The sequence below is a fragment of the Bombyx mori genome, chromosome 24 (genome assembly GCF_030269925.1).
Source record: "Bombyx mori chromosome 24, ASM3026992v2".
NCBI classification, from domain to species: domain Eukaryota; kingdom Metazoa; phylum Arthropoda; class Insecta; order Lepidoptera; family Bombycidae; genus Bombyx; species Bombyx mori.
In genome coordinates, this window is record NC_085130.1 from 1,314,353 (window position 1) to 1,341,331 (window position 26,979).

General features: G+C 37.7%; 1 protein-coding gene across 7 annotated transcripts in view; it reads left to right on the forward strand.

Moving 5' to 3' along the window:
- Positions 1–23,209, forward strand: part of LOC733013 (insulin-related peptide binding protein) — a 77,141-nt gene extending 53,932 nt beyond the window's left edge. For 2 of the 7 annotated variants that reach the window (XM_038019655.2, XM_062675540.1), the window contains exons 2-7: positions 18,891–19,052; positions 19,453–19,616; positions 19,700–19,862; positions 19,969–20,162; positions 20,673–20,795; positions 22,012–23,209. In XM_038019655.2, the coding sequence (XP_037875583.1) occupies positions 18,938–19,052; positions 19,453–19,616; positions 19,700–19,862; positions 19,969–20,162; positions 20,673–20,795; positions 22,012–22,020 (768 nt within the window). In that variant the 5' untranslated portion in view covers positions 18,891–18,937 and the 3' untranslated portion in view covers positions 22,021–23,209. 7 annotated transcript variants of the gene reach the window in all.
- Positions 23,210–26,979: the final 3,770 nt, after the last annotated feature.

The window sequence follows — 26,979 nt, forward strand, 5'->3', positions numbered from 1 at the left end:
CGTATGCTCGTCTGCCTACGAGGACAATAAAAAAAATGACATTTTTCACTGACTTCAAGAGACTTGATTAACTTGACAATTTGCGGTGGCATCAAGGTCAATGACGATGCAATAATCTCATAACTGCGTACTGATATCCTGACAAGGATTATCAGAAAATAAAGAGAAATTAAACATTTCTATGATTTTCTAAAAAAAAATAACTGCATACCTACATAAATTTTTAATTCAATTAATTATTTTTACAATACAATCTAGATCGTGAGCATTTAACTTCTGTCTATGAGCTTAGGTGACCACTCAACAACAGATCTAGCTCGTCGATCGAAAAGTTTCTTGACCGACAACGGACTATGTCAATCTCATGTTAATATTTACATTCCCAACATTGAATTCCGGTCGCCTTTTATTGTTACTATGGTTCAAGGCATTTATTGAATCATCTGCGCCACCTGCCGTAAATTGATGGTACTATTTCAAACATCCGCGGACTGCCAACAACAAAATATAATTCCCTTTTACTTGAGTTTCTCGCTGGATCTTCTCAGTGGGTCGCGATTCCGATCCGGTGGTAGATTCAGCGAAGCACTGCTCTTGCCAGGGCTAGTGTTAGCAAATTGTCTCAGGTTGAGCCCGTGAGCTCACATACCCGTCCGGGCGTAGCTGTAATAGCCTCTTAGGCTACCGGAGAATAGGTAGGGAAAAAAACCTTTTTTAATTGCTTATGCGGGGGAACGAATTCCCATTCGACGCTAGACGGTTGCCGGAGTCCATGGACATCAACAACGTAAATGACGCCTTGAAACATGTGTTCTAAGTTTTTTATTTTTATTTATTTATTTATAGCTATATGGGTGGACGAGCTCACAGCCCACCTGGTGTTAAGTGGTTACTGGAGCCCATAGACATCCACAACGTAAATGCGCCACCCACCTTGAGATATAAGTTCTAAGGTCTCAGTATAGTTACAACGGCTGCCCCACCCTTCAAACCGAAACGCATTACTGCTTCACGGCAGAAATAGGCAGGGCGGTGGTACCTACCCGTGCGGACTTACAAGACGTCCATAACGCAAATTATAAATTGTGAAACAAAAAATATAACTACTCTTGCGTGTACGGAATTTTTTATTTAAGATCGAGGACTGGATTTGCTAGAAAACAGTCGTTGCTACGCATGGACATCAGCAATTTAGACTTCAGCGCTCGTCTTAAGCATCTTAAATTTTTTTCGTAACGAATTATTTGATTAAAACTAATAGAACTTATAAGACAATTTACAGTCAATATAAGGATGTCACTCAATTTTAAACTTAAAAGTTTTAATTAAAAGTTTCTTAACAAAACTTCGAATAAATTGAACTTGAAGAGTCACTCAGAACTGAATTAGAAACCTTTCCAAGTGATTAGTCCAATCTGGGGAGTGTCAACTGATAGAATATGATAAGTAGTGACGCCATATTCTTTTTAATGGCGTCACCTGTCACCTCCATTAAATGCAGCCGTGCGACAGAGATAGCGACATGTTCCTACTGTCCTAAGGTTGCCAGCCGTTCGTCCGATTTCCCCAAAATGTGGTGTCCATAATATTTTGTACCTTGCCCTTTTCAAAGTGTATTTTTATGAAAATGGTTAAGCTCACCAATTTTAAAGAACGGTGGCGTAATTGAAAAATGTAATAGAAATAGAACAAACTAATATGTTAGATAGGTCTAACTTTTCGAGCTCACAACCCACCTGGTATTAAGTGATTACTGGAGCCCATAGACATCTACAACGTAAATGCGCCACCCACCTTGAGATATCAGTTCTAAGTCTCAAGTATAGTTACAACGGCTGCCCCACCCTTCAAACCGAAACGCATTACTGCTTCACGGCAGATATAGGCGGGGTGGTGGTACCTACCCGCGCAGATTCACAAGAGGTCCTACTTTAATGATAATTTCATCTAATTATGAAATATGTAATGAATTATTTAATTAAATTTAATTTAATTAAATTGTTATTGTTGTTAGTTGAGCTTCAATGACCCAGATTACGGTGTGTATCACAAACAACCACAGCTCTTTATAGCTATTGCGCTAACAGGGTTCCGTCTTCATGGAAGACTGCCCACGTCCACCCTATCCCCAAGAAGGGTGACCGGTCGGACCCATCGAGCTACAGGCCTATCGCGATAACTTCCTTGCTTTCCAAGGTGATGGAGCGAATAATTAATATACAACTCCTGAAGTATCTGGAGGATCGCCAGCTGATCAGTGACCGACAGTACGGTTTCCGTCACGGTCGCTCAGCTGGCGATCTTCTTGTATACCTTACTCACAGGTGGGCTGAAGCCTTGGAGAGCAAGGGCGAGGCTCTTGCTGTGAGCCTTGATATTGCGAAGGCCTTCGACAGGGTCTGGCATAGGGCACTTCTGTCGAAGCTACCATCTTACGGAATCCCCGAGGGTCTCTGCAAGTGGATCGCTAGCTTTTTGGATGGGCGGAGCATCACGGTCGTTGTAGACGGTGACTGTTCTGATACCATGACCATTAACGCTGGCGTTCCACAAGGTTCGGTGCTCTCCCCCACGCTTTTCATCCTGTATATCAATGACATGCTGTCTATTGATGGCATGCATTGCTATGCGGATGACAGCACGGGGGATGCGCGATATATCGGCCATCAGAGTCTCTCTCGGAGCGTGGTGCAAGAGAGACGATCAAAACTTGTGTCTGAAGTGGAGAACTCTCTGGGGCGAGTCTCCAAATGGGGTGAATTGAACTTGGTTCAATTCAACCCGTTAAAGACACAAGTTTGCGCGTTCACTGCGAAGAAGGACCCCTTTGTCATGGCGCCGCAATTCCAAGGAGTATCCCTGCAACCTTCCGAGAGTATTGGGATACTTGGGGTCGACATTTCGAGCGATGTCCAGTTTCGGAGTCATTTGGAAGGCAAAGCCAAGTTGGCGTCCAAAATGCTGGGAGTCCTCAACAGAGCGAAGCGGTACTTCACGCCTGGACAAAGGCTTTTGCTTTATAAAGCACAAGTCCGGCCTCGCGTGGAGTACTGCTCCCATCTCTGGGCCGGGGCTCCCAAATACCAGCTTCTTCCATTTGACTCCATACAGAGGAGGGCCGTTCGGATTGTCGATAATCCCGGTCTCACGGATCGTTTGGAACCTCTGGGTCTGCGGAGGGACTTCGGTTCCCTCTGTATTTTGTACCGTATGTTCCATGGGGAGTGCTCTGAGGAATTGTTCGAGATGATACCGGCATCTCGTTTTTACCATCGCACCGCCCGCCACCGGAGTAGAGTTCATCCATACTACCTGGAGCCACTGCGGTCATCCACAGTGCGTTTCCAGAGGTCTTTTTTGCCACGTACCATCCGGCTATGGAATGAGCTCCCCTCCACGGTGTTTCCCGAGCGCTATGACATGTCCTTCTTCAAACGAGGCTTGTGGAGAGTATTAAGCGGTAGGCAGCGGCTTGGCTCTGCCCCTGGCATTGCTGAAGTCCATGGGCGACGGTAACCACTCACCATCAGGTGGGCCGTATGCTCGTCTGTCTACAAGGGCAATAAAAAAAAAAAAAAAAAAAAAAAAAAAAAAGTCTTGGTTTTAAGCCTAAACGTCTTGATATTTTTACTCTTTTTTTTTTTGCCACACTTTTTACTCGGTCCCCGTGCCTAGGGGACGTGCAATATATATGGGGCCGTCAGCGCAAAAGTGGCCTAATCTTACCATAATTAGTATGGAGGTAATTAGGTTTGAATTTTCGTGAATTTGAATTTGAGTAAGCAATAAAACGAAACCCGCAAAAATAATCTTTACAAAGCTTTTTTTTATTGCTTAGATGGATGGACGAGCTCACAGCCCACCTGGTGTTAAGTGGTTACTGGAGCCCATAGACATCTACAACATAAATGCGCCACCCACCTTGAGATATAACTTCTAAGATCTCGGTATAGTTACAGTCTATAGTGTGTATATAGGGTATAGTTACTCTTTGTTATCTATGGGTGAAACTATGGATATGGCCGGTTTTGCATCAAAATTTATTATATTTTAAATAAATACCAATATACATCATTTAAGCTTGAATATAAATAAAATGTGGATTAGGCCACTTTTGCGCTGATGGCCTCATATGAGAATTGACGGTCTGTAGATGTCATAACGTTTTTACCTTCATCTGAGTTTCAAAATTTTAACACGGCCACCCTAATCTATCCACTCTTCCTTTATCTATAAAATGGTTTTTTTTTTTCAGAGGAACATTCGTTACAAAAAAAAATTGGTTACTTAAAAAAAAAGATATCTATCTTTTTGTTAATAATTAAGATTACTTTTACGATTTAAGCTTGTCTTTTTTATTGTCATCACATTATTTCGCCCGCTTCTTCGAATACATTACCTTTTCCGAGGTCATTCACGGACGACAAAGGTGTTGTATTATAACATCGACATTTGAAACTAATGTCTATAAAAAATATATTTTTTTTTATGATTGAAAGATTACTGTTGGCCCGGAGGCCTTTCCAGTTTCACCAGGACGTGTGAAAAAAATATTTCTAGACTAATAAGTTTCATTACACACAAAACCTACGTTTTTTATGCTAAGATGGGCGGACGAGCTCACAGCCAACCTGGTGTTAAGTGGTTACTGGAGCCCATAGACATTTACAACGTAAATGCCGCCACCCACCTTGAGATATGAGTTCTAAGGTCTCAATAAAGTTACAACAGCTGCCCTGCCCTTCAAACCGAAACGCACTACTGCTTCACGGCAGAAAAGGCGGGGTGGTGGTACCTACCCGTGCGGACTCACAAGACCTACCAACCAGTGCTGGATTAAGCAAGCGCGGGGCCCGTAGCAAATTATTTCAAAGAGCCCTTGATTCTACTATAGGTTCTTAAGTATAAAGTGGTAAAAAAACACTGTGTCGGGTAAGAGTGCTTGCATACGTCAGACTTTTTGTAGAGCTGATTATCAGGCTGATTGAAATTCTACACGTTTATACAAACAACTTTTTCTTAATAAGTCACTCAAAAGATTAAGCTTGGGCAGAGGTGAGTGGGTTTAAATATACGGGCCCCCCTTTCGCGCGGGGCCCGTAGCAATTGCTACTCTTGCTATATCCGGCACTGCTACCAACAGTAAAAAGTAGTAAAATTTGGCAGTTTATGTACCAAGCACGTTGCTGCCGTAAATATTCTGCAAACTTCAGAAATAATTTGTATAATCACAATAATAAAAGGAAAGATTAAAACGTAAAAATAGTTTTGTGTCTACGACTCGCGAAGACTTTGTTATTAAAGACTATCATTATCTTTATCTTGCATAATTCGAAAACGCAGAAAGCAAACTGCATCCACATAGTTGTCGTTAATGACGCCATTGAAATATTAATTGTCACTACGAGTACAATTGATTTCGAAGCTCCCAAATAATACATAGGTAACAAATAAAAAACATACTGCAACAAAACAATATGAGAATATCATTAATGTAGTAGAAATCTTTAGTATTCATTAAATATATTATACATCCATTAGGACAAATCTAAAGCTACCGGTCAGTTTTTGAGAAAATTTAATTGGGACCACATGAGAAGCCCGAGCTTTGAAATGATAATTAAAAAAAATCTGTATATCGTCTTCTCGCATTAAAACTGTATAATCTCAAAACTTACTAATTTTACAGGAGAGTGTTTTAAAGGTTTAACATGTGATATTTTTAATACCTATTAATCATCTTTGCAATATTTATTTTTTATTTTTTACCAGTTATATTATCTTTCTTTTAAAGTAAGATAAAATTATGTATTAATTTTGTTAGTAGTAGTAAAAATATAGGTAAACTAAAAAAAAAACTTAAATCTAAACTACGCTCTTTTGACGACAATATTTATGAGAAAAATACTGATTATATACCAAATGATTCCGCATATTAACTCAATTTCGAATATTTTTGGAAATTGTACACTTTTAATGCGAAAAAACGATACAAGAGTGAGAAAACGCACACAAAAAAAAAACAATCGAATAAAAAACCTACCTTCTTTTTTATAAGTCGGTTAAATAGCGGATATCAACGCGTAACAAAGTATCAAGCACAAACATCCCTGTTATTATTATTCGTCTAAATATAAAGCTCTGAGCCAAACATTACTAATTGCTCAAACACTTATATTATTGCTGTTACACTGTAATGAAACTCATATTTAGGAATGTTATTTTGAAAACATAATTCTAACGGAGCTTTTCAATTGAATTATTGTTGCCCTTACTCTATTCCTGAACTGGAAATATCATTGTTACAAATCTATATTAGTTGATTACTAAGAGCTTTAATATTCAGACGTAATTAGTGATTGCGTGCGATGAAGTTTTTATTTTTATTTATTTTTTACTGCTTAGGTTCGTGGACGAACCACCTGGCCTTAAGTGGTTACCTATCAGACATCTACAACGTAAATGACGCCACATACCTTGAGATATGAGTTCTAACGACTCAGTTGTTACAGTACAACAGCTACCCTGCTTTTCAAACCGAAACGCATTACTGCTTCACGGCAGAAACAGGCAGGGTGGTACCTATCCGTGCGGACTTACAAGACGTCCTACCACCAGTAAAAAGTAGTACAGTGAGCTCGCGCTATCCAGCCATCTCATGCCTTAGTTTACTTCCAACATAGAGAGACACAGAACAAAGACTAGCTTGAAGCTACTGGCTTCCTCTGAGGACTCTCAACCTCTCGAAGAAGAACCTGTCACATTCAAGAAAGGCTCAACCTGAGAGAATTGCTATTACTAGCCCTGGCAAGAGCAGTGCTTCGCTGAATCTACTACCGCATCGGAATCGCGACCCACTGACAATATCCGGAGAGAAACTCAGTGGATACTCTAATACAGTGATTTTCAACTTTCACTGTTCCGCGGCACTTTTGTGTGCCGCCAAATTTCAAAAGTGTGCCGCCAAATTTTGCGAATATATAATAATGTTAATATTATTAAATTATATCATTTTAAAAGAAAAATATTTTAAACATGAATATATATTTAAATCCACAAAAAAAATATTATAGTATATTTTAGTTTATTTCGTATATTAAAATTTTTTGATAAACTATTTATGCATTGTGTTGTAGTAAGTAAATAATTTTTATCTTTTTTTTGTGTGCCGCCAAATTTTGAAATCGTTAAATATGTGCCGCAAAAAAAAGGTTGAGAATCACTGCTCTAATATAAGTATACTAAATTACAGGATGTAAATTACCCATAGACACAGCCCACTGAGTGTGTCGCCGAATCTTCTCAGTGGGTCGCGTTTCCGATCCGGTGATAGATTCTGCGAAGCACTGCTCTTGCTAGGGCCAGTGTTAGCAACACTCCCGGTTAGAGCCCCGTGAGTTCACCTACACGTCAAGGAGAAGCTGAAAAAATAGCCTCTCAAGGCTATCAGCATAGTAGGGAAAAAAATGTAAATTGTCTTTTTACGGAATCCAAATACATACAATTTTTTACGTGTTTTTTTCTTAGTATTCATGGAATATATCAATTTGCTTTATCTAGTTTTGATACCTCGTTTCAGTCTCATGCCTCAAGTGACATCGCCGTTGTGCTCTCCGATGACCACTTTACACCAGGTGGGCGGTAAGTTCGACCACCGATCTAAGAAAAGAAAAAAATAGATTACTAGCTGACCCGGCAGACTTCGTAGTGCCTCAATCGATAAATAAAAGACCTAAACTGTTGTATAAAATAAACTTAATACAAACAAAAGGAATCCGTCCGACAGGAGACACATCAAAGGGAAAACAAAATTGTTTATTTTATTTTATTCCGAGCATTTTCATATTTATGTACCTTTTAAACCTTCTCTGGACTTCCACAAATAATTCAAGACTATATAAAATTTACCAAATCGGTCCAGCCCTTCTCGAGTTTTAGCGAGACTAACGAACAGCAATTCATTTTTATATATATAGATTGTATGAGTCTAAGTTTTAGATCACTTTTTCACAGTTTAATTCAGAGTGTAGCAAGTATGACAAAAAATTATAGTCTGCATTTTTATTTGTTTTCGAATTCTAAATGTCTGTGGCTTTAATCCCGAATACCGAATAATATAGATATTTTATTAAAAAACCGTTTTATTCATATTCAACTTATTCGTCGTCGAAAAAACTAGGCCTCAAAAATATTAAAAATAGTTACATTATTAATAATGTATGAAGCCTCGGATTTTGGCGCAGACGAGAATACATTTACAGAGACCGCGTTTCTATTATGATCCATTATTGCGTATCCTCCTTCGTTTTGAATTCGAATATTGAACAGATTACCGTTCAGGCTATCCTCCATGCCATCGAGGAGTGAAGTTCTGTGATTTGTTTATTTGGTCTATTTAGAGTTTCTTCACGTTTAAATGTGTAATAACGGCGGTTTATTAACTGTTTAATATCTGTGAAAGTGCACAAATGTGGGAAAACAAATCAAAGCCACTGGACGTAGCTTCTCGGGATCCTCCAAAAAGTCCACTGAAAAAATCTCAGTAAAGGACCACTATTTTACTGAGATTATATTTCATCCCATATCATCTTATTTTATTTCATCCCAGTTGATTAATGTCTCAAATTAATAATCTTCATTTCATTTCACTCCATATTATCATTTTTCATCAAAATAAGAATATAAATTAAAATAAGGCATGACTTAAAGGTCTTAGTTACCAGGTCATAAAATCCCTTTAAAAAAAAGCTCATGTCAAGTTAAGAGCGGTATTTAGATTCAGCTAACAACGAACTCTCTTAAGGAAGGTGAGGTTGCACGTCCAACTAAAGCAATAAAAAATAATAGTTTAAAAAAACTAATAAAATACGCTTTTATAGAAAATCCAACTAAAAAATAGAAAATAAATTTTAATAAATTTGAATTAAAAATAGTGTTTAGATTTTATTCGTATTTTGTTAGTTTTTTTAAACTATTATTTATTTTAAATTTTTTAGTTGAATTTCAATTTTTTCATTTTTTTTAAATATTGAATTGTCATCGGTCTTTAATAAGCATACCAAATTTCGAGTCAATCCGACGTTTTGAAGGGGGTCAAAATCATGTCCAAAGATTCCGTTACATACATACGTCTGAAGCTAATAAAAGCGTAATAAAAACGTATATTTTAATGTTAGTACGTACATATGTATAAGCTTCCACGAATTTCTATCACAATGTCGTCTGTTAATGCCACAAAGTACTGAATGACGCAATGCATGAAGTTCAGTGTTAGCCACGGGTGGATCGTGAGCTCGACGACACAGCGTCTTCTCGCATTAAAACTGTATAATCTCAAAACTTACTAATTTTACAGGAGAGTGTTTTAAAGGTTTAACATGTGATGTTTTCAATATTAATCATCTTTGCAACATTTATTTTTTATTTTTTACCAGTTACATTATCTTTCTTTTAAAGCAAGATAAAATTATGTATTAATTTTGTTAATAGTAGTCAAAACATAGGTTAACTAAAAAAAAAAACTAAAACTAAACTACGCTCTTTTGACGGTATTCATGAGAAAAATACTGGTGATAGCAAATAATTCCGCATATTAACTCAATTTCGAATATTTTTGGAAATTGTACACTTTTAATGCGATAATACGATATGACTACAAAAATGTTGTTGCTCTGTTAAGATAATCGTTCACTGTTACGACGAATACATTGTGAAACTTCTGTCGTTTTCCAGAAATAAACATAATAATAAGTTGTGAGAAATCCGGTTGAGGAAAATCTAAGTTTCAATATTATGTGCCGTTGAGTTTCTCATCTGAGTTTCTCATCATGTCGGGACTCCAGTTAAGTGGTAGATACATTCGTAACAGGCAAGGAATATTTTTTTCGTACCTAAGCTGATAGCCTTGAGAGGCTATTTCAGTGTAACCTTAACTAGTAGGTGAGCTCACGGGACTCAAACCGGAGTGATGCTAACACTGACCCTAGCAAGAGCAGTGCTTCGCAGAATCTACCACCGGATCGGAAACGCGACCCACTCAGAAGATACGGCGAGAAACTCAGTGGGCTGTGTCTGTGGATTAATTCGCTCGTCGAGCCCTTGTAGGCAGATGAGCATACGGCCCACCTGATGGTGAGTGTTTACCGTCGCCCATGGACTTCAGCAATGCCAGGGGCAGAGCCAATCCGCCACCTACCGCTTAATACTCTCCACAAGCCTCGTTTGAAGAAGGACATGTCATAGCGCTCGGGAAACAGCGTGGAGGGGAGCTCATTCCATAGCCGGATGGTACGTGGCAAAAAAGATCTCTGGAAACGCACTGTGGATGACCGCAGTGGCTCCAGGTAGTATGGATGAACTCTACTCCGGCGGCATTTACGTTGTAGATGTCTATGGGCTCCGATAACCACTTAACACCAGGTGGGCTGTGAGGTCGTCCACCCGTCTGAGCAATAAAAAATAAATCGCGACTGGAGCACATGCGGGCCCATTTTAAAGTTGAACGAACCGTGCTGGCGTCGTTTTCCTCTCGCCAAACGCTATTCGCGGTACCGTAGTCTTATTCCGTACGATGCGATTAATGAAACTAAAGTGACGCTCAATCAGAGCTGTCACGTCAGATACAATGTTGCAGATCGCGTAATACGGCTCTTTCGCGCAATTGGTTAATGGAAACAATTTGTGTCATTGTTTCCCGAAGAGAACTTTGACCTGACGTAACTATACGAGAGGGTTTCGTTCGTATCTCAGTGACTGTGTTGTCTAGAAAATTCTATATTTTAACTAGCTGACCCGACCGACTTCGTATTGCCTCAGTCGATAAATAAAAGACCTAAACTTTTGTATAAAATAAACTTAAAACAAACAAAAGGAATACGTCCGACGGGGGGCACATCAATGGAAAAACAAAATTGTTATTTTTATTTAACTCCGAGCATTTTTACCTTTATCTACCTTTTAAACCTTCTCTGGACTTCCGCAAATAATTCAATACCAAAATTAGCCAAATCGGTCCAGCCGTTCTCGAGTTTTAGCGAGACTAACGAACAGCAATTCATTTTTATATACAGTCAAACCTGGGTAAGTGAGAACTGGATAAGTAAGAAAACTCTATAAGTGAGAGTAATAGCAAGGACCCGTCATTTTAAGCTCCCAAAACCTCTATTAGCGAGAAACAGAAACCTCTGTAAGAGAGAGTCGTTTTTTCCTCATGGACCTCCGTAAGTGAGACTGCTACCTATATATACCTCTATAAGCGACAGCCGAGCTTTATTTATTTATTTATATTATTTAGGAGGAACAAATGACAAAACAAATTACAAATTTTACATCTGCTTTTTTATGACTCATTTTTAACTTTCGTGGAACTTCCTATCATTGTTTTTGAATTGTTTTCTCGTCAATATTGAACCTATTCTATTTCGTGGAACTAAATAACGTTGTTATTTTATCGTATTCTTTTCGAATGGACACGTGTGCCTGTGTACCGTCCTGTTTGTCGGCCTTACTCAGTTTATCGTTAATCAATTGCGAAGGAAAGTTCTGTTCTGCATCATGTAAAAACGGAAAATTAAAGTACTGTCATTAAAGTCATAAACTTAAAATAGTGAATGCATCTGAATGCGGAAAATCGCGAATCGAAATTTAGAGGGAGCATTAGCGAGAAACTCGGGTTAATGAGAAACCTCTATAAGCGAGAATGAGATTGTGCTCCCTTGAACTCTCGCTTATCCAGGTTTGACTCTATATAGATTGAAAGGCTAGTAACCGTCATTAATCCTAGCCCAGTCTGCTCAAGGGTATTCCGTATGATAATCCATTGTAACCGGCATCATCTAGGCGGGCTCCGGATAGCCTGCCGACCGAGAGGGCTGGTGGTCGTGCCGCCGACGGCCACCAGTCCGGCGTCCCGAGGGGGAGGGTGATGGGAGAGATGTGCTCCGCACTAAACGCTTCAATCTCCCCCCTTTGCCTTTTCATGAGTTCTGTCTCATGAGAGGCTCGGACGTTGGTCGTTGAGCGACAGGAGGTTTTAGTCGGTTCAACTCCGACATCTTCCGCCCACCAACTTCAGAGGAGGGTGGAAGTCCGGCGATTTCCTCCGACCAAAAAAAAAAAAGAAGCCCAGTCTGCTGAGTCCATTTACATGTACAAAGAAATTCTAGGTACCTCAAAAGTGACTAATCGCGGCCTGTCTTTCGTTTTTAACGTTATTTTACAAATTTTATCGCAAGTTAAACTTCACAATGAGATTAGTTTTAAGCATGCATAACACTCGCGAGAGATGTTAATGTCAGATCCAATAACTCTGGCATTAGACCCTTCGACACTAGGAGCAAGCGTAGAGACCTCGGTAACCGTACTCGTCGACGTGCAACCTAACCCATGCATAAGCCCGCTGAGTTTCTCGCCGGATCTTCTCAGCGGGTTGCGATTCCGATCCGATAGTTTATTCATCCACGAAGCAGCTGCTCTTGAGTTGTTAGGTCTCCTTCGGAGGCGCTCGGGCAGCTGTTAGCAAATCCTATCCCTCCTGGCTGACCCTTTCCTCGCCTACATGTCCTGGTGTAAATGGAAAGGCCTCTGGGCCACCAGTAATCTTTCAATAAGAAATAAAAAACACGACGCCTATATCCATATCTATATATATACCCATTCTATATTGGTATAGTATAGGATATAGGTATGGACCTATATCCTAAGTACACATTGTAATAAGAATATATTTAACGAACGCGCCACCGAGTGAAAATGCAATGCATACAATAAGAGACTAAAATAACCCTGCAAGGGCGTATCGGCGTGCACACAACGGGTTCCGTCGAAATTAATATTCACGTTTGAATTATAAAGAAATAATTACGCTAAAACCTCTAACCTAAAAGATGCCTTATGCCAAGAACTAACAATAACTGATGTGTGTGTCATTATCAAAATATCAAAATTTCTTTCCATCGCCGTCCTGTTGTTCCTTTAGTCCCACATCTCAGTCGGTTGCGGCGTTGTCCGTGGACCTACAAACAGTGAGTTTAGTGCGAGATTTTTTAACGTTCTCGATAGCGTAAAAGTTAACTCAAATTTTGTATGCAGTTGGAACAGCGCCCCTAGCGGCAAACGTACGCAAACTTGTAACTCCATACAAATCTGAGTTAACTTTTACGCTATCGAGAACGTTAAAAAACTCGCACTAAAAGCACACTGCTCTCAATACCGGCTATCCGACATTTAGTAATAAAATTTTGAAAAGACACTCAGGCGGGTACTAAAATTAATTATATTAAATCAATTATTTAAATATCGATAACATATTTATTATTCGCTTATCGACTTCCAGACTATTGCATATCTAACGTCCTGTATATTAAAATTAAGTTCAACAATTAGTGATGTTCCATGTTAACAAAAGTTTTTTATCGATAACAAAAATAATCCTTTTATTTTTTTTATTACAGTAAATGGTTATACGAAGTTGCAGTCACGAATTTATTGGAATGAAAGCTATCCAGTAATGTTGTATTAGTACTTACTAACCCGTACGTACTTACTAGCAGTAGGTGCGCTTCAGAAGCCGCCCTGACAAAACTATTAGAGAAATACCTATAGCTCTGTAGACTGATGTTAATAACCAAAGCTCATATAAGTCACAACATCTTCAAATTTGAGATTGAAGTAACTCCCAATCAAATCGAAGTTTTGCTTTACCGTAAGAATATAAAGGATTGTGCATACTTCACAATACTATTTACCACCAGTTAGGTATTACGAAAACTAATTTAATTAGAAACAATATTACTATACCTAATGAATTTTTCATATACATATTAAATAGATTATAAATTTTAATTTCATATTGTTTCTAACATCATGGTAATGCAAGGTAAAGAAGGAAGTGGTCGACCGAAGAAGACATGGATGGAGTGTGTGAATGACGATATGAGAGAGAGAAAGAGAGGAGTGAGTGTTAAAATTTGAAATGACGGCTGATAGAAGAGAATGGAAGAGAAAAATTAGCTGTGCCGACCCCGCCTAGTGGGATAAGGTGGAGAAAAAGAAGGAGATTGTTTCTAACATCGGAATTCAGCTCACGACCGAATCGAATCATCGAATCTTTAATAGCAATTATTAGCAGGAGAGTGTAATGTGTGCCCGTCCGTGTCGGGACCACTGACCAGTCGGTATTGGCCGCGAAGCTTTCACGGCTCGAAAGCTCTATAACTTAAAACCACGGAGTCGTGAGACCCCTTATGAATCCGCACGGGTAGGTACCACCACCCCGCCTATTTCTGCCGTGAAGCAGTAATGCGTTTCGGTTTGAAGGGTGGGGCAGCCGTTGTAACTGTACTGAGACCTTAGAATTAATATCTCAAGGTGGGTGGCGCATTTACGTTGTAAATGTCTATGGGCTCCGGTAATCATTTAACACGTGGTGGGTTGTGAGCTGGTCCACCCATCTAAACAATAAAAAAAAAAACTTTTATAGTGACACTCTCTCCTCTTTCTTACTAGTACTACTAGATTTAGTTATAAATGACTGAAAAACAGATACGACCTTTCATCGTATTTCTACATGAGGGCAATTATGAGTTCCAATTTTCAGCGTAGGTCAGTCGTTGTACAATCCGGGTAATCAATTAACACGAGGTGAGCTGTGAGCTCGTCCACCCATATATGCAATCAATAAATAAAAACTTGGGAAATATTACCGGTAATATTACTACTATGTTCGATACACAACTGTAACAAGCTTAGTGTTCGATAATCTATTTCATACATGAAGGAAAAACTTTGTATCCCTTTTTACGAAAATTGTGCGGACGGAGGAATATGAAATTTTCTACACTTATAGAGAATATAGAGATGAAGTGCACAACGCTAATATTTTTTTTAAATAATACATCAAAGATACATTAAATCAATAAAAAAAACATTACACACACTACCATGTAAGACGCACACACGCTTGCATACTATTTATTTATTGTCAAACTTTTGTTCTTGACGTCTGTGGTCAAATTGAGAATAGATTAAATATTGTTTGTCTTTATTAATATTTTTCTATAGTGTAGTCTTGGCGAAATTTGTGATTAGTATAAAAATACTAATAATGGTCTTTGAAAATAGAATCATAATAGTGTAAAAAACTTACAATTTCAATTAATTATAGTCGTATTTCGACTACTGCGCGACCACTAGTATAAAATAATATCGAGCGCGGCTGAACCCTAGCTCCAATTCGCGGCGTCCCGGCACACGGAGTTGCGTGCGTTTTTCAATTTTAAATTTCATGAAATCGCTAATCTACCGCGGTCCCCTTATATAAAGGCGATACAGAACGCACCCGGTCATTGCGTTCCCGCCACCGTTCCGGGCAACATCCGGCTAACTGATACACGTAATTGAAGATTTAATTCTGTTCTCCGAGAACCGTAGCGAGTTGCGAATCGATTTTGCGAAAAAAGGTATTTATTATTTTCTTTTAATTCTTCCATTTCGCTTTCTATGTCCAGCCAAGAGATTTCTACTCAATACTGAATTAGAAAATATTTTGTGAATTCCCAATAGTTGTCCAGTGCTATACAAGAATAAACTTAAACGCTTCTCAAACCTTATTATTTAATTTAAAATCTATTTTTTACTAACAATTTATCTCATTTTCTATATCCAGCCATAAGATTTCTAGTCAATACCGAATTAGGAAATATTGTGTGAATTCTCAGGTTGTCCAGTTCAATACGAGAATTAATTTAGCGCTTATCAAACATTATTATTTAATTTAAAATCTATTTTTTACTAACAATTTATCTCATTTTCTATATCCAGCCATAAGATTTCTAGTCAATACCGAATTAGGAAATATTGTGTGAATTCTCAGGTTGTCCAGTTCAATACGAGAATTAATTTAGCGCTTATCAAACATTATTATTTAATTTAAAATCTTTTTATTATTGACCGTACTCCGTGTATATTATTTTTTGTAATTCAAATATCTTAGTAATTTGGAGATACTTTTTTTTTTTTTTAAATAATAAAACTTTTAATAGAAATCAAATGCGGAATTAAGACGAAAGCTCGCAAGTATCGCGCGCGCATAATCTTCATAAATAAATAAAAAGAGAAAAATAAACCTACATAATTATCTTTGAGTAATACTGGTATTTGATTGACATATCAAATTTCAGGTTCATTATCCATATATTGAATTTTCTCTATTATTGTCATGTTAGTGAGATTACGTAAAAGAAGCTAGGTCCGTTTATTATTTTTTAGAATTGCATTTGTCAGTAAACGAATAAATAATATGTAGTTTAAAAAAACTAACAAAATACGCTTTTATAGAAAATACAACTAAAAAATAGAAAATAAATTCTAATAAATTTGAATTAAAAGTAGTGTAAGAAAAAAAAATTTTATTGTAAAAGAAGCATATTTTTTTTTTGTTTTTTAAACTATTACTTATTTTTCATTTTTTAGTTGAATTTCAACTTTTTCAATTTTTATTTTTTTTTCAATATTGAATTGTCATCGGTCCTTAATAAGTATGCCAAATTTCGAGTTAATGAAGCGACGTTTTGAAGGGGGTCAAAATCATGTTCAAAGATTCCGTTACATACATAGGTTTTTTTTTATTATTTTATTGCTTAGATGGATGGACGAGCTCACAGCCCACCTGGTGTTAAGCGGTTACTGGAGCTCATAGACATCCACAACGCAAATGCGCCACCCACCTTGAGATATAAGTTCTAAGGTCTCAAGCATAGTTAAAACGGCTACCCCACTCTTCAAACCGAAACCCATTACTGCTTCACGGCAGAAATAGGCAGGGCGGTGGTACCCACCCGCGCGGACTCACAAGAGGTCCTACCACCAGCAAACTGTATTGAATATTTTAGAACAATTGAACCCGTTTTGAGCTGGTGATGTCTTTAGTTCCTTACCAGACGTCCGGTCCGGTACGGAATCAGGATGTCCTGCTTAAAATACACTAGTTAAATAGCAATTAGTTAATTTCTTTCCTTCAAAAATTTTGATATAACTGTCAACCCTAATTCACTTAAAAGGGTGTTTCTCTTTGAAAAAAAAACTCGAATACACGTTTGCATTACTAATCGGAAGCATACATATGTGGTATTGGGCTTCATTTTTTAGAAATACCCTTCATCGCTCACTTTTATACTTTTGGGGGCGAAATTACCAACAATCTTTTCTCATGACGTAAAAGACAGCGAATGCCAATATCTCAGGGTTGTTTCATTCGGGGCGAGTAATAATTATATAGATTAAAATTCCGTATACCCAAAACTCGCGTATTTTTCAAATAGGGTCGAAGCTTTGTAAAGTTGCGTGTGCTTTAAAAATTTCCGAGACGGTCTTCTCTTTCGTCTGCTCTGGTAGTAATTAATAACCAAGTTCTTGATCTCTTCTATCTTCTTTTTCCCCACCTTATCCCCCACTCTAGTAGGGCCGGTACATCTAATTTTTCTCTTCCATTCTCTTCTATCAGCCGTCATCTCAACACTCACTCCTCTCTCTCTCATATCGTCCATTCACACACTCCATCCATATCTTCTTCGGTCGACCTCTTCCCCCTCTACGAACAATAACCAAGTTCTTAGTGTGAGATTATTTATTTGAACAGACTCCAGAAGGAGGTTTTCTCTCAAAGCTTCAAGTGATCTAATCTTCAAGAACTTCCCATTGCTGCTATTAGGAATTATGTTTTTATAAGAACTACTTGAGTTTGTTGTTAGCGCTTAGTTGTTAGTCGATTTAGCGACGATGCGTATAGACTTTTCAAAAATAAAAAATCTAAGATTTCAAATTCAAATACGGATATTGTAAATTCAATTTCCGAACTATTAACTCAGCCGATGGGATACTAGATTATTTAGAATAAACAAATCGGAACATGATAAATTGACGTTTGCAATAACCGAAGTCAGTCATAATCAAACGTTCTTAGGTAGGACCTCATGTGCGTCCGCACGGGTAGGTGCCACCAACCCGCTTATTTCTGCCGTGAAGCAGTAATGCGTTTCGGTTTGAAAGGTGCGGCAGTCGTTGTAACTATACTGAGACCTTAGAACTTATACCTCAAGGTGGGTGGCGCATTTACGTCGTAAATGTCTATGGGTTCCAGTGACCACTTAACAACACCAGGTGGGCTGTGAGCTCGTCCACCCATCTAAGCAATAAACAAAAAAAAACAAAAAAAAATGTTCTCGACAAGAAACAAACAAACATACTCCCGTCGTAGCTTTGAAACGACCCACGTGCTTAGTAACAGCGCCGTGAATCATTACGGAAAAATGCGATGGATGACACAAACAAAAAAAAATAACAAAAGGTTTCTCGATAGTTTTTTTTTAAATCAACATCACAGTGCACTCCTGCTAGTCATTCGTAAGAGATACCGATGTAGTACCGCCCTAAACACGACTAAGGAACTAAAGTATATCAAAATGTTTTCAATTTCTGCACCACTCGCGAAACTAATTAACCCTTTTACTGCCATGTACTGGTGGTAGGACGTCTTGTGAGTCCGCAAGGGTAGGTACCGCCTATTTCATGCGTTTCGGTTTGAAGGGTGGGGCAGCCGTTGTAACTATACTTAAGACCTTAGAACTTATATCTCAAGGTGGGTGGCGCATTTACGTTGTAGATATCTATGGGCTCCGGTAACCACTTAACACCAGGTGGGTTGTGAGCTCGTCCACACATCTAAGCAATAAAAAAATACCCTATATCTGATCTTTTTTTCTATAGATACTTCATTAATATCCTTGAGAGCACGAGTAGTTGGGCCGAAAATGGCCCATGTCCTTTGTAATTACACTCACGTTCCGACCAGATGTGAAAAAATTATAATTTTCTCTCTCTCTCGATTGTTCCAGAATTCTTTCTTCGAGAATCTCATCAGTATTATAGAGCAGTAGTCAGAATGCATTTAGTTCTGCTATTCACCGTCGCGGCGCTGCTGGGCTCGTGCCAGTCCGCCCATTTGAATAAACACATTAAGCTGCTTTCGGACATCGATAACAGTATTGAGAATGGTGGTGAGTTTCATTGGAAGGTTTTTTTAAAATATTTGAACTAATTTTAAGTAACTGTAAACTTTGAAAAACCTTTGCAGTTTCCTTTATTTGCTCACTGTGATATTGACATTATTGATTTGCTTAATACAATTCAAGTTTTAAGGTTTAGTCAAAATAAATATAAGATTCTTCAGCTAAATCTGTGCATGTTTGCATCTTTACTTTAGGATTTTAGTATATTTTTTAGTATTTTTATTTTTAAAACAAAAACTAACTATAGATTTTAATTTTTCACAATAAACATAGTCTGTGTCAAGATATTATATCGTTAATTTTTTTTTGTGGCATCTAAAAATTATCAATATTATAAATTTGCCGTTTGTCTGCAAATTGTATTAATTGGATTTTCGTTATTTTTCAGTGCAAGCAAAATCTGATGGATCTCATAAATATTTATCGATCACGCAAGGCCCCCTACCGTCGTACGCACATACTCCCGGAACCACTATTGAGTTGACCTGCGAAGCTGCCGGATCTCCAGCACCATCAGTACACTGGTTCAAGAACGACTCTCCAGTCTACGAGGTGACCAATCAAATTGAAATATTTAATACAGCGCCACCTGTCGCTGCAAAGCGGAACTAAAACGAATTTTTTTTCTTTCACAGTACGACGTCGAGTCCAACGAATTAATCGACTCAAGCCCGACATCTATTGCGAGAATTTCCTCAACTCTCATAGTGACGCGTACGACCTCTCAGGATGTGTACACCTGCCTCGCCACCACGAGCTCCAAGACTGCGCGAGCCAGCACTGTGGTCTACAATACAGGTGATACATCGTCATTCTCAAAAAGAAATTATCTTATAAACATACCTAATTACGTGCAAATATTTTAATCAAATGTCATTATCAGTTACATTCTACTCGCCGACAGATAGCGCTACTGAGCTCTCGGAACGCGCTAAGCTGTTCCCGCTGAAGCCTCGCATCGTGGTCTCCTATAGCACCTACGTGGACAACATCGGCAACAGGGTGGTGCTCCCGTGCCGCGTCAAGGGACACCCCAAGCCCAAGATCACCTGGTTCAACGGACAGAATGTGCCCATTGAAAAGAACCCGCGCATGAAGGTAAAATTGCTTCTATTCTAATTACGAAGTCCCATTTAACAGATGTTATTACTATGTTATTTTGTGTGTGAATTAATTGTATACTGATTTAGATTGATTGTGTATTTTTTAAATGATGCTTACGACCGTGAACAAAAAATGATTATTATTTCGAATTATGCGATACGTTAAGAGTTACATTCTAAGAAGTGTCATATTAAGAGACTTCGTAATTGGAATAGAGTATAAATAATCCTAAATTAATTGACGAAAATGCACTTTTACAAATGTCGATAAACGTTCTAAATTGAATTAAACTACACATATTTAGTTACGAAGGCAAAACGTAGGATATTTTAAAAATATTTTATTGCCTCTATCTGGGTCTGTTGATACAGCGCGAGCTGACGGCCGAGAATTACACTATTTCGATTTCAAAACTGTGTCTTCCGAAACACAGATGGCGCTGTTTTCAAAATTTACGTTCTAAGTAGTTTTTTTTTTGTCTCTAACATCAGATTCTGTTGGCAGGTGCTTCGCTCGGGCGAGCTGGTCATATCCTCCCTCCTCTGGAGCGACATGGACGAGTACACTTGCCAAGCCGAAAACGCTTTCGGCTCGGAGAAGGCTAAAACATTCGTCTACCCCGCTAAAGTAAGTTTCTCAACACTATTCTTTCTATTGAATTAAGATTACTGCCACAGTGTGCTTAGTGCGAGTATATTAACGTTCTCGATAGAATAAAAGCTTTTTGTGTATGTATTTGTAACTTAATATGAATTTCATTGCACCTACCACTATTTACTCTGCACTACCTTTGGTTGACTAGTAGAAAATGCTTTAGGCATCAAGTTCGCTAAAGTAAATTTTGCATGAAGTAATAATAAGTAAAATAAATAAAATAAAATAAATAAAATAAAATAAATAAAATAAATAAAATAAATAAAATAAATAAAATAAATAAAATAAATAAAATAAATAAAATAAATAAAATAAATAAAATAAAATAAAAACTAACTCATATTTGCCTACGTTTGCCGCTAGGGGCGCTGTTTTAACTCCATAAAAATTTAAAATAACTTTTACGCGATCAAGAACTTTAAAATACTTGCACTAAGCACACAGCCTTCAAATTTTAAATAACCCTTCGACTGCCCTGTAGGTCACCGTTGCCCTACGGCCGCGTAGGGCACCGGTGTAATTGTGTCGATTTTTCTTCGATCTTCTTACTAGGGCGCCGGAATATCTAGTAGACTCTGGGAAAGACGAATCCGATAATACTGAGAATGAATCATATCTCTAAGAGAACTAAAACATACATTAACAAACCAAAGAAGGCGAAGTAAGGCAATCCAGGCGCCTTAGTAACAGAAATAAATTCTTCAGTACTAAAATGGGAATTATATTAGATGCAATTATTTTAGTTTTCATTATGTCTTCTAACTATCGGAGAAGTAGCCCTGACTAATGTTAGTCAATAGAAGCGATAGCTCTACCGCCATTTCTACGTAGAAGAATTGCTTACAATCTATCTAGTGGCATAAACTCGCACGTGGAAATACCACAATTTTACTTCTTTCAGCTTCGAAACTACCATTTTTAATCTTTGAAGTGCCAGCTAGTGCTGAATTCTGGTGTGGTCCATGGGCATCATCAATAAAAAAGTTAATTCAGTCGCCCGTCTTGACACTTGAGGTCGAAAACTCTGCATTACATCATCGGCCTTCAAACTAGAACTGAACTGGACCAAAGTCTGATATTGAAGCCACACTTAATATCGGCCGTAGTGTAAGCTCAGCGCGACACTTCCGCGTGATGACCTTGTCAGTAACATTGCCATTGAATCTAAACATGAACTCCTTGTCCACAGCCCGAGTAGAAGAAAGAAAAAAAGAAGAAGAACCAAACGCGTCATGTATACTTAATATGGATGTTCCTGTTAGATAAGTTCGTATTCGATAAGGCCCAGTGCACACGGCGTATGAGAAACGCTGCGTTCTCTTAAAAAAAAAAACGCTTCTATAAACAGTATTATTTGTTTAACACGTTTTGAGTTTAAAATTATTTGATTGGTAGCCGACGCTCCGAGCGTTGAGTTTTTTTTTTTGAAGGATATAAACACGCTGATTACTTGTTGATAGCATCTTGTTGCAATGAAGCAGTAGGTCCGAGAGAAAGAGATAGATAAATGCATTACTTTTTATCATTTTCTGTCATTATAATGCTTTAGTAATTCAGCAGCCAAGCAATGCGTTTTTCTCCTACCAAACTATTACGTAGAAGTACTGGAGGAGGCGGCGTGATGATGACGCGTTACTATATTAAAAAAAAAATCCCAATAATAAGAGTTATTATTATAATTAATACTTTATTTCAGTTTCAAAAAAAAGCCATAACGTCTTGTTAGTAATTATCACTTATAATCGATGTTAGTGACTTAACTATCAGACTATCCATTACAATTTTTTTATCAAGTTCCTGCTGCAAAGGCTATTAATTAGCAGACCTTCGATCTTGCTCGGATGTTCAGAAGACTATTGCCATATCACGCACTCGACGCAATAATTATTTACTATAAGCACAATAAGTCGTTATTCCAGTGAACTATTAGATAATGATATCGTCTTATAATTATTTTAGTTGTTTTTTTTCAATTGTCTGATCATTTACGATTGAATTAGGAACCTCTTTATATTTCGGAGTAGATCAAAAATGTTTAAAATATTTTTTGTTTTTGTTTAATTTTTTTTTGTTTCTTATAAAATGGAAGCGTTATTTGTCAGCTGGCCGCGGCGGCTGGCCCGCGCGTCCGTAGACGCAGCGTCTTCGCGCGCCAGTGTGCACACAGCTTAACGATACGGAGCCTGCCTATTTTTATATTATATTATTATAAAAAGTATAACTATTTTTATATCGTTATCTTAATTTCATAATGATTTTATGTTTTCCTTCGAATAATAAACAATTAAATAAATAAAAAACAATATTTCTTGTTATAATCAACGAAACATGTTTATGACTGTTATTATATTGCATTAAATACAAGAAATATTACAAAAAAAAGAAAATGTTTGTTTTATTTGAGTTAATTGAGTCGACTATTATCAAAGGCGGCAATCTGACTTTTGGACAATGATTGGTAAATCAGAAAAACGAATTATTGACTTTGTATTCCATTGGCAGTCACAAAACTCTTCGGAACGACATCTTAGATAAATAACAGGTTAACTATTAACCTTTATTTAATGCAGGTTTTGAACCGTATTCTTTGAAGGAGACGATTATATTCAAATAAATCTGTATTGACATATCAATAAAAATTTTTTGTCCAAATGTACAGATTGCCACCTTTGATAATAGACGACTCAATTAAGTTAACTTTTACGCTATCGAGAACGTTAAAAAATTCGTCTTAAGCATACAGATTGATAGCGGTCAAATCAGTGTTCAATCAAAGATTGACCAGCAAGGAGGGGCTTAATTAGTATTTCATTCAATTTTACAAAGCATACTTACTAATAACCACTACACAATAATAAATAACACATAAACATATAATCATTTTGAAACTGTATCCAATTCGTGAAAGAGATCATACATGATACATTTTTCATGTTACAAGTTACGAGAGTTTAGCGATTTTCTTTTTTTAGTGCCTCTGAATAATAATTGTATCCGTAGTTCGAAGGACTAATATCAAACGAATCTAATATTCCAGTGGTCAATACCGAAGTATACTATACAACTTGAAACATAGACATCATTGCTTAATACTGAGACCTTAGAACTCATATCTCATGGTGGGTGGCGGCATTTACGTTGTAGATGCCTATTGGCTCCAGTAACCACTTAACACCAGGTGGGCTGTGAGCGCGTCCACCCATCTAAGCAATAAATAAAAAGTTAGGAGACGAAATTTAAGTCGTACCGTTAATAGACCACTTAACAACATATAAGTTGCGGGCTAGTTGACAAAGAAATAACATCATGTAACATAACCCGTAGTGTTGTCATAAATGACTTACCACCTATTCGCTGGTAGGTAGCCTAAGAGGCTATTACAGCTACGCGCGGACGGGTAGATGAGTTCACGGACTCAACCTGAGAGAATTTGCTAGAGCAGTGCTTCGCTGAACCTACCACCAGATCGGAAACGCGACCCACTGAGAAGATCCGGCGAGAAACTCAGTGGGCTGTGTCTGTGGGTTAATTCGCTCGTCGAGCCCTTCGTCGCAAGCGACGGGTTCGACGAGGACAGTGACCGGTGCTTGAGGTACCTAAAAGCACCGTTAATGGATCGGGGTAACCGGTCGACGATCGCGGTATCATTTGAAGGCGGCGCGCTGATTGGATCCAACCCTACTCTCACCCACCGGGCGCCCGGGCGTCGCTTCAGTATTGCGGTGTCCACAAAGGAGAAACCCCATTTTGGGCCTAAGCGTTACACGAATGGGATATGTACCAAAAAATTCGTCTATTTTGCTTGATTAACCTATTGAAATCTTAGCTTCATTGACAATGGCCAAGTGTAGAAAATAAGTTGAATTAAATTTTTTGTTTTAAACAATCTTTGTAAACATCTGCAACACTTATTTCAATATACGTAACTAGCTCCACAAACGCGCGGATTAGAATTAGAGCATCCATAAAATAGGATCGAGTTAGTGGAAATCGAGTGTAAAAAATAATTAATACTCTTTTGCTTTAGGATAAATGACTGTTTTTATAGGTATTTTAATCAATGTAAATAGAGTATGGCCATCGAATCGTGACACAACTACTTACAATGGCGGCAATTCAAAATATCTACAACTGACAACATCAAATATAGCATGAAAGGGTAGTTTTGCATTTTTATATTAATGTGACTATGCCATAGAAAAACACAAATGTATCAAATCGTGTTATGTTATCTTTAATGTTGCCAACTGAAGATATTTTGGATTGCCGCTATTTAGTTGTGCCATGATTCGCTGGCCAGACTATAAACTTAATCTCATTGAATAACGTAACGTAAAGCACCAAAATCTACTAACAAAAATCATTAAAAGAAATAATTAACTGTGCCATTTAGTTATGACACGAAATCATGTCGGCAACTGCGGCAATTCAAAATATTTTCAACTGGCAATCTTAAATATAACATGAAAAAGTCGATTTGGTACTTTGAGTTTTTCTATGGTGTAGTTATATTAATAATTTTACTGGTGGTAGGATCTCTTGTGAGTCCGCGCCTCCCGCCCGCCTTTTTTTGCCGTAAAGCAGTAATGCGTTTCGGTTTGAAGGGCGGGGCAGCCGTTGTAACTATACTGAGACCTTAGAACTTATATCTCAAGGTGGGTGACGCATTTACGTCGTAGATGTCTAAGAGCTCCAGTAACCACTTAACATCAGGTGAGCTGTGAGCTCGTCGATGGGTATCTAACCCATAAAAAATAAAAATAAAAAAGGCATGAAATAAAATGAAATGAAATGTGATGAGATAATATGGGAGCACGTAATGATTTATATTTTATATAAAAAAGTTATCATATAAATATAGTTTTTCATATAAAAAAGTTTTCATAAAAATTAAAATAAGACTGACCTAAAGGTCTTAGTTACCAGGTCATAAAATCCCTTAAAAAAATCATTTCGTGCGCAGCGCGTTTCGCATTACGTTGTTTTTAATGTGGCTTTCGTTCGTTTTCGTAAACAACCTAACGCGCGATTTCTCGTAACAGGTTCCATTTTTATTTTAAAGCAACCTGTTGCTGCAACAGGTTTCATAAAAAATTACTCATCTTTAGTAGGAAACAGCCTCAAAAATATCGTTTTTATTAAAATATCTCGAACAATAAACATAACCTAAAATGTAAACATTGTCTGATTTTACCAATTTGGCCATTGCTGGGAGACCTGAAAATTGGGCTCATGAAACCTTCTTAGGTATTGTAACTTATGCCCAAATTCTAGCACTGTAACGCCAGGCCCAAGTTTGTATGGATTTCGGGTTTGTCCTTTCGAGTTTGAGCATACTAATTTAACGAAGGTTTTGTTTGCTGCTAATTTGAATCGTTAAGTAGGTAAGAGTAACGCCATCTATCGTCGAATAGTCAAACGAATATCGAAGGATCTAGAACGCTCGAGAAGTACAGCGCCATCTATTGACAGATAGCGGAAACTACTACTAGAGATATGTAGAATATTCTCGATAATTCTAGAGATGGGGTATCGGCTATAAAAGCGTTGTAGGGATGGCACGCAGTCAGTCAGTAATCGGAACTACTCGAAGCGAAACAGCGAACGGATCACCTGAAGCGAAGCGGAACAAGCAAATCGAGAGTTTTAAAGCGTTTGTTGAGTGTTTTAAGTGTTCTAAGTGTTGAATACAGTTTTAACTTGTGATTCAGTAGAATTTTATTTATCCCGAACACCAGCGCGTATTTTTAAAATTTTTCGTTTTAAATGTTTCATGTGACCATGAATTGGGGCCGTCAGCGCAAAAATAGGCTTAAGCTTACTATAGTTAGCTTGAGATAACGAGTTTACAATACTTCGTAGGCAAAAAAATACGCGCTAAAATGATGTTTACAAAGGCATCTGTTTGTTATCTATGGATTGAAATTAGGGATAGGCCAATTTTGCATAAAAAATTATTAAGTTTTAAATACATATATATATATATAGTCAAACCTGGATAAGCGAGAACTGGATAAGTGAGAAAACTCTATAAGTGAGAGTAATAGTCAGGACCCGTCATTTTAAGCTCCCAAAACCTCTATTAGCGAGAAACAGAAACCTCTGTAAGAGAAAGTCGTTTCTCCCTCATGGACCTCCGTAAGTGAGACTGCTACTT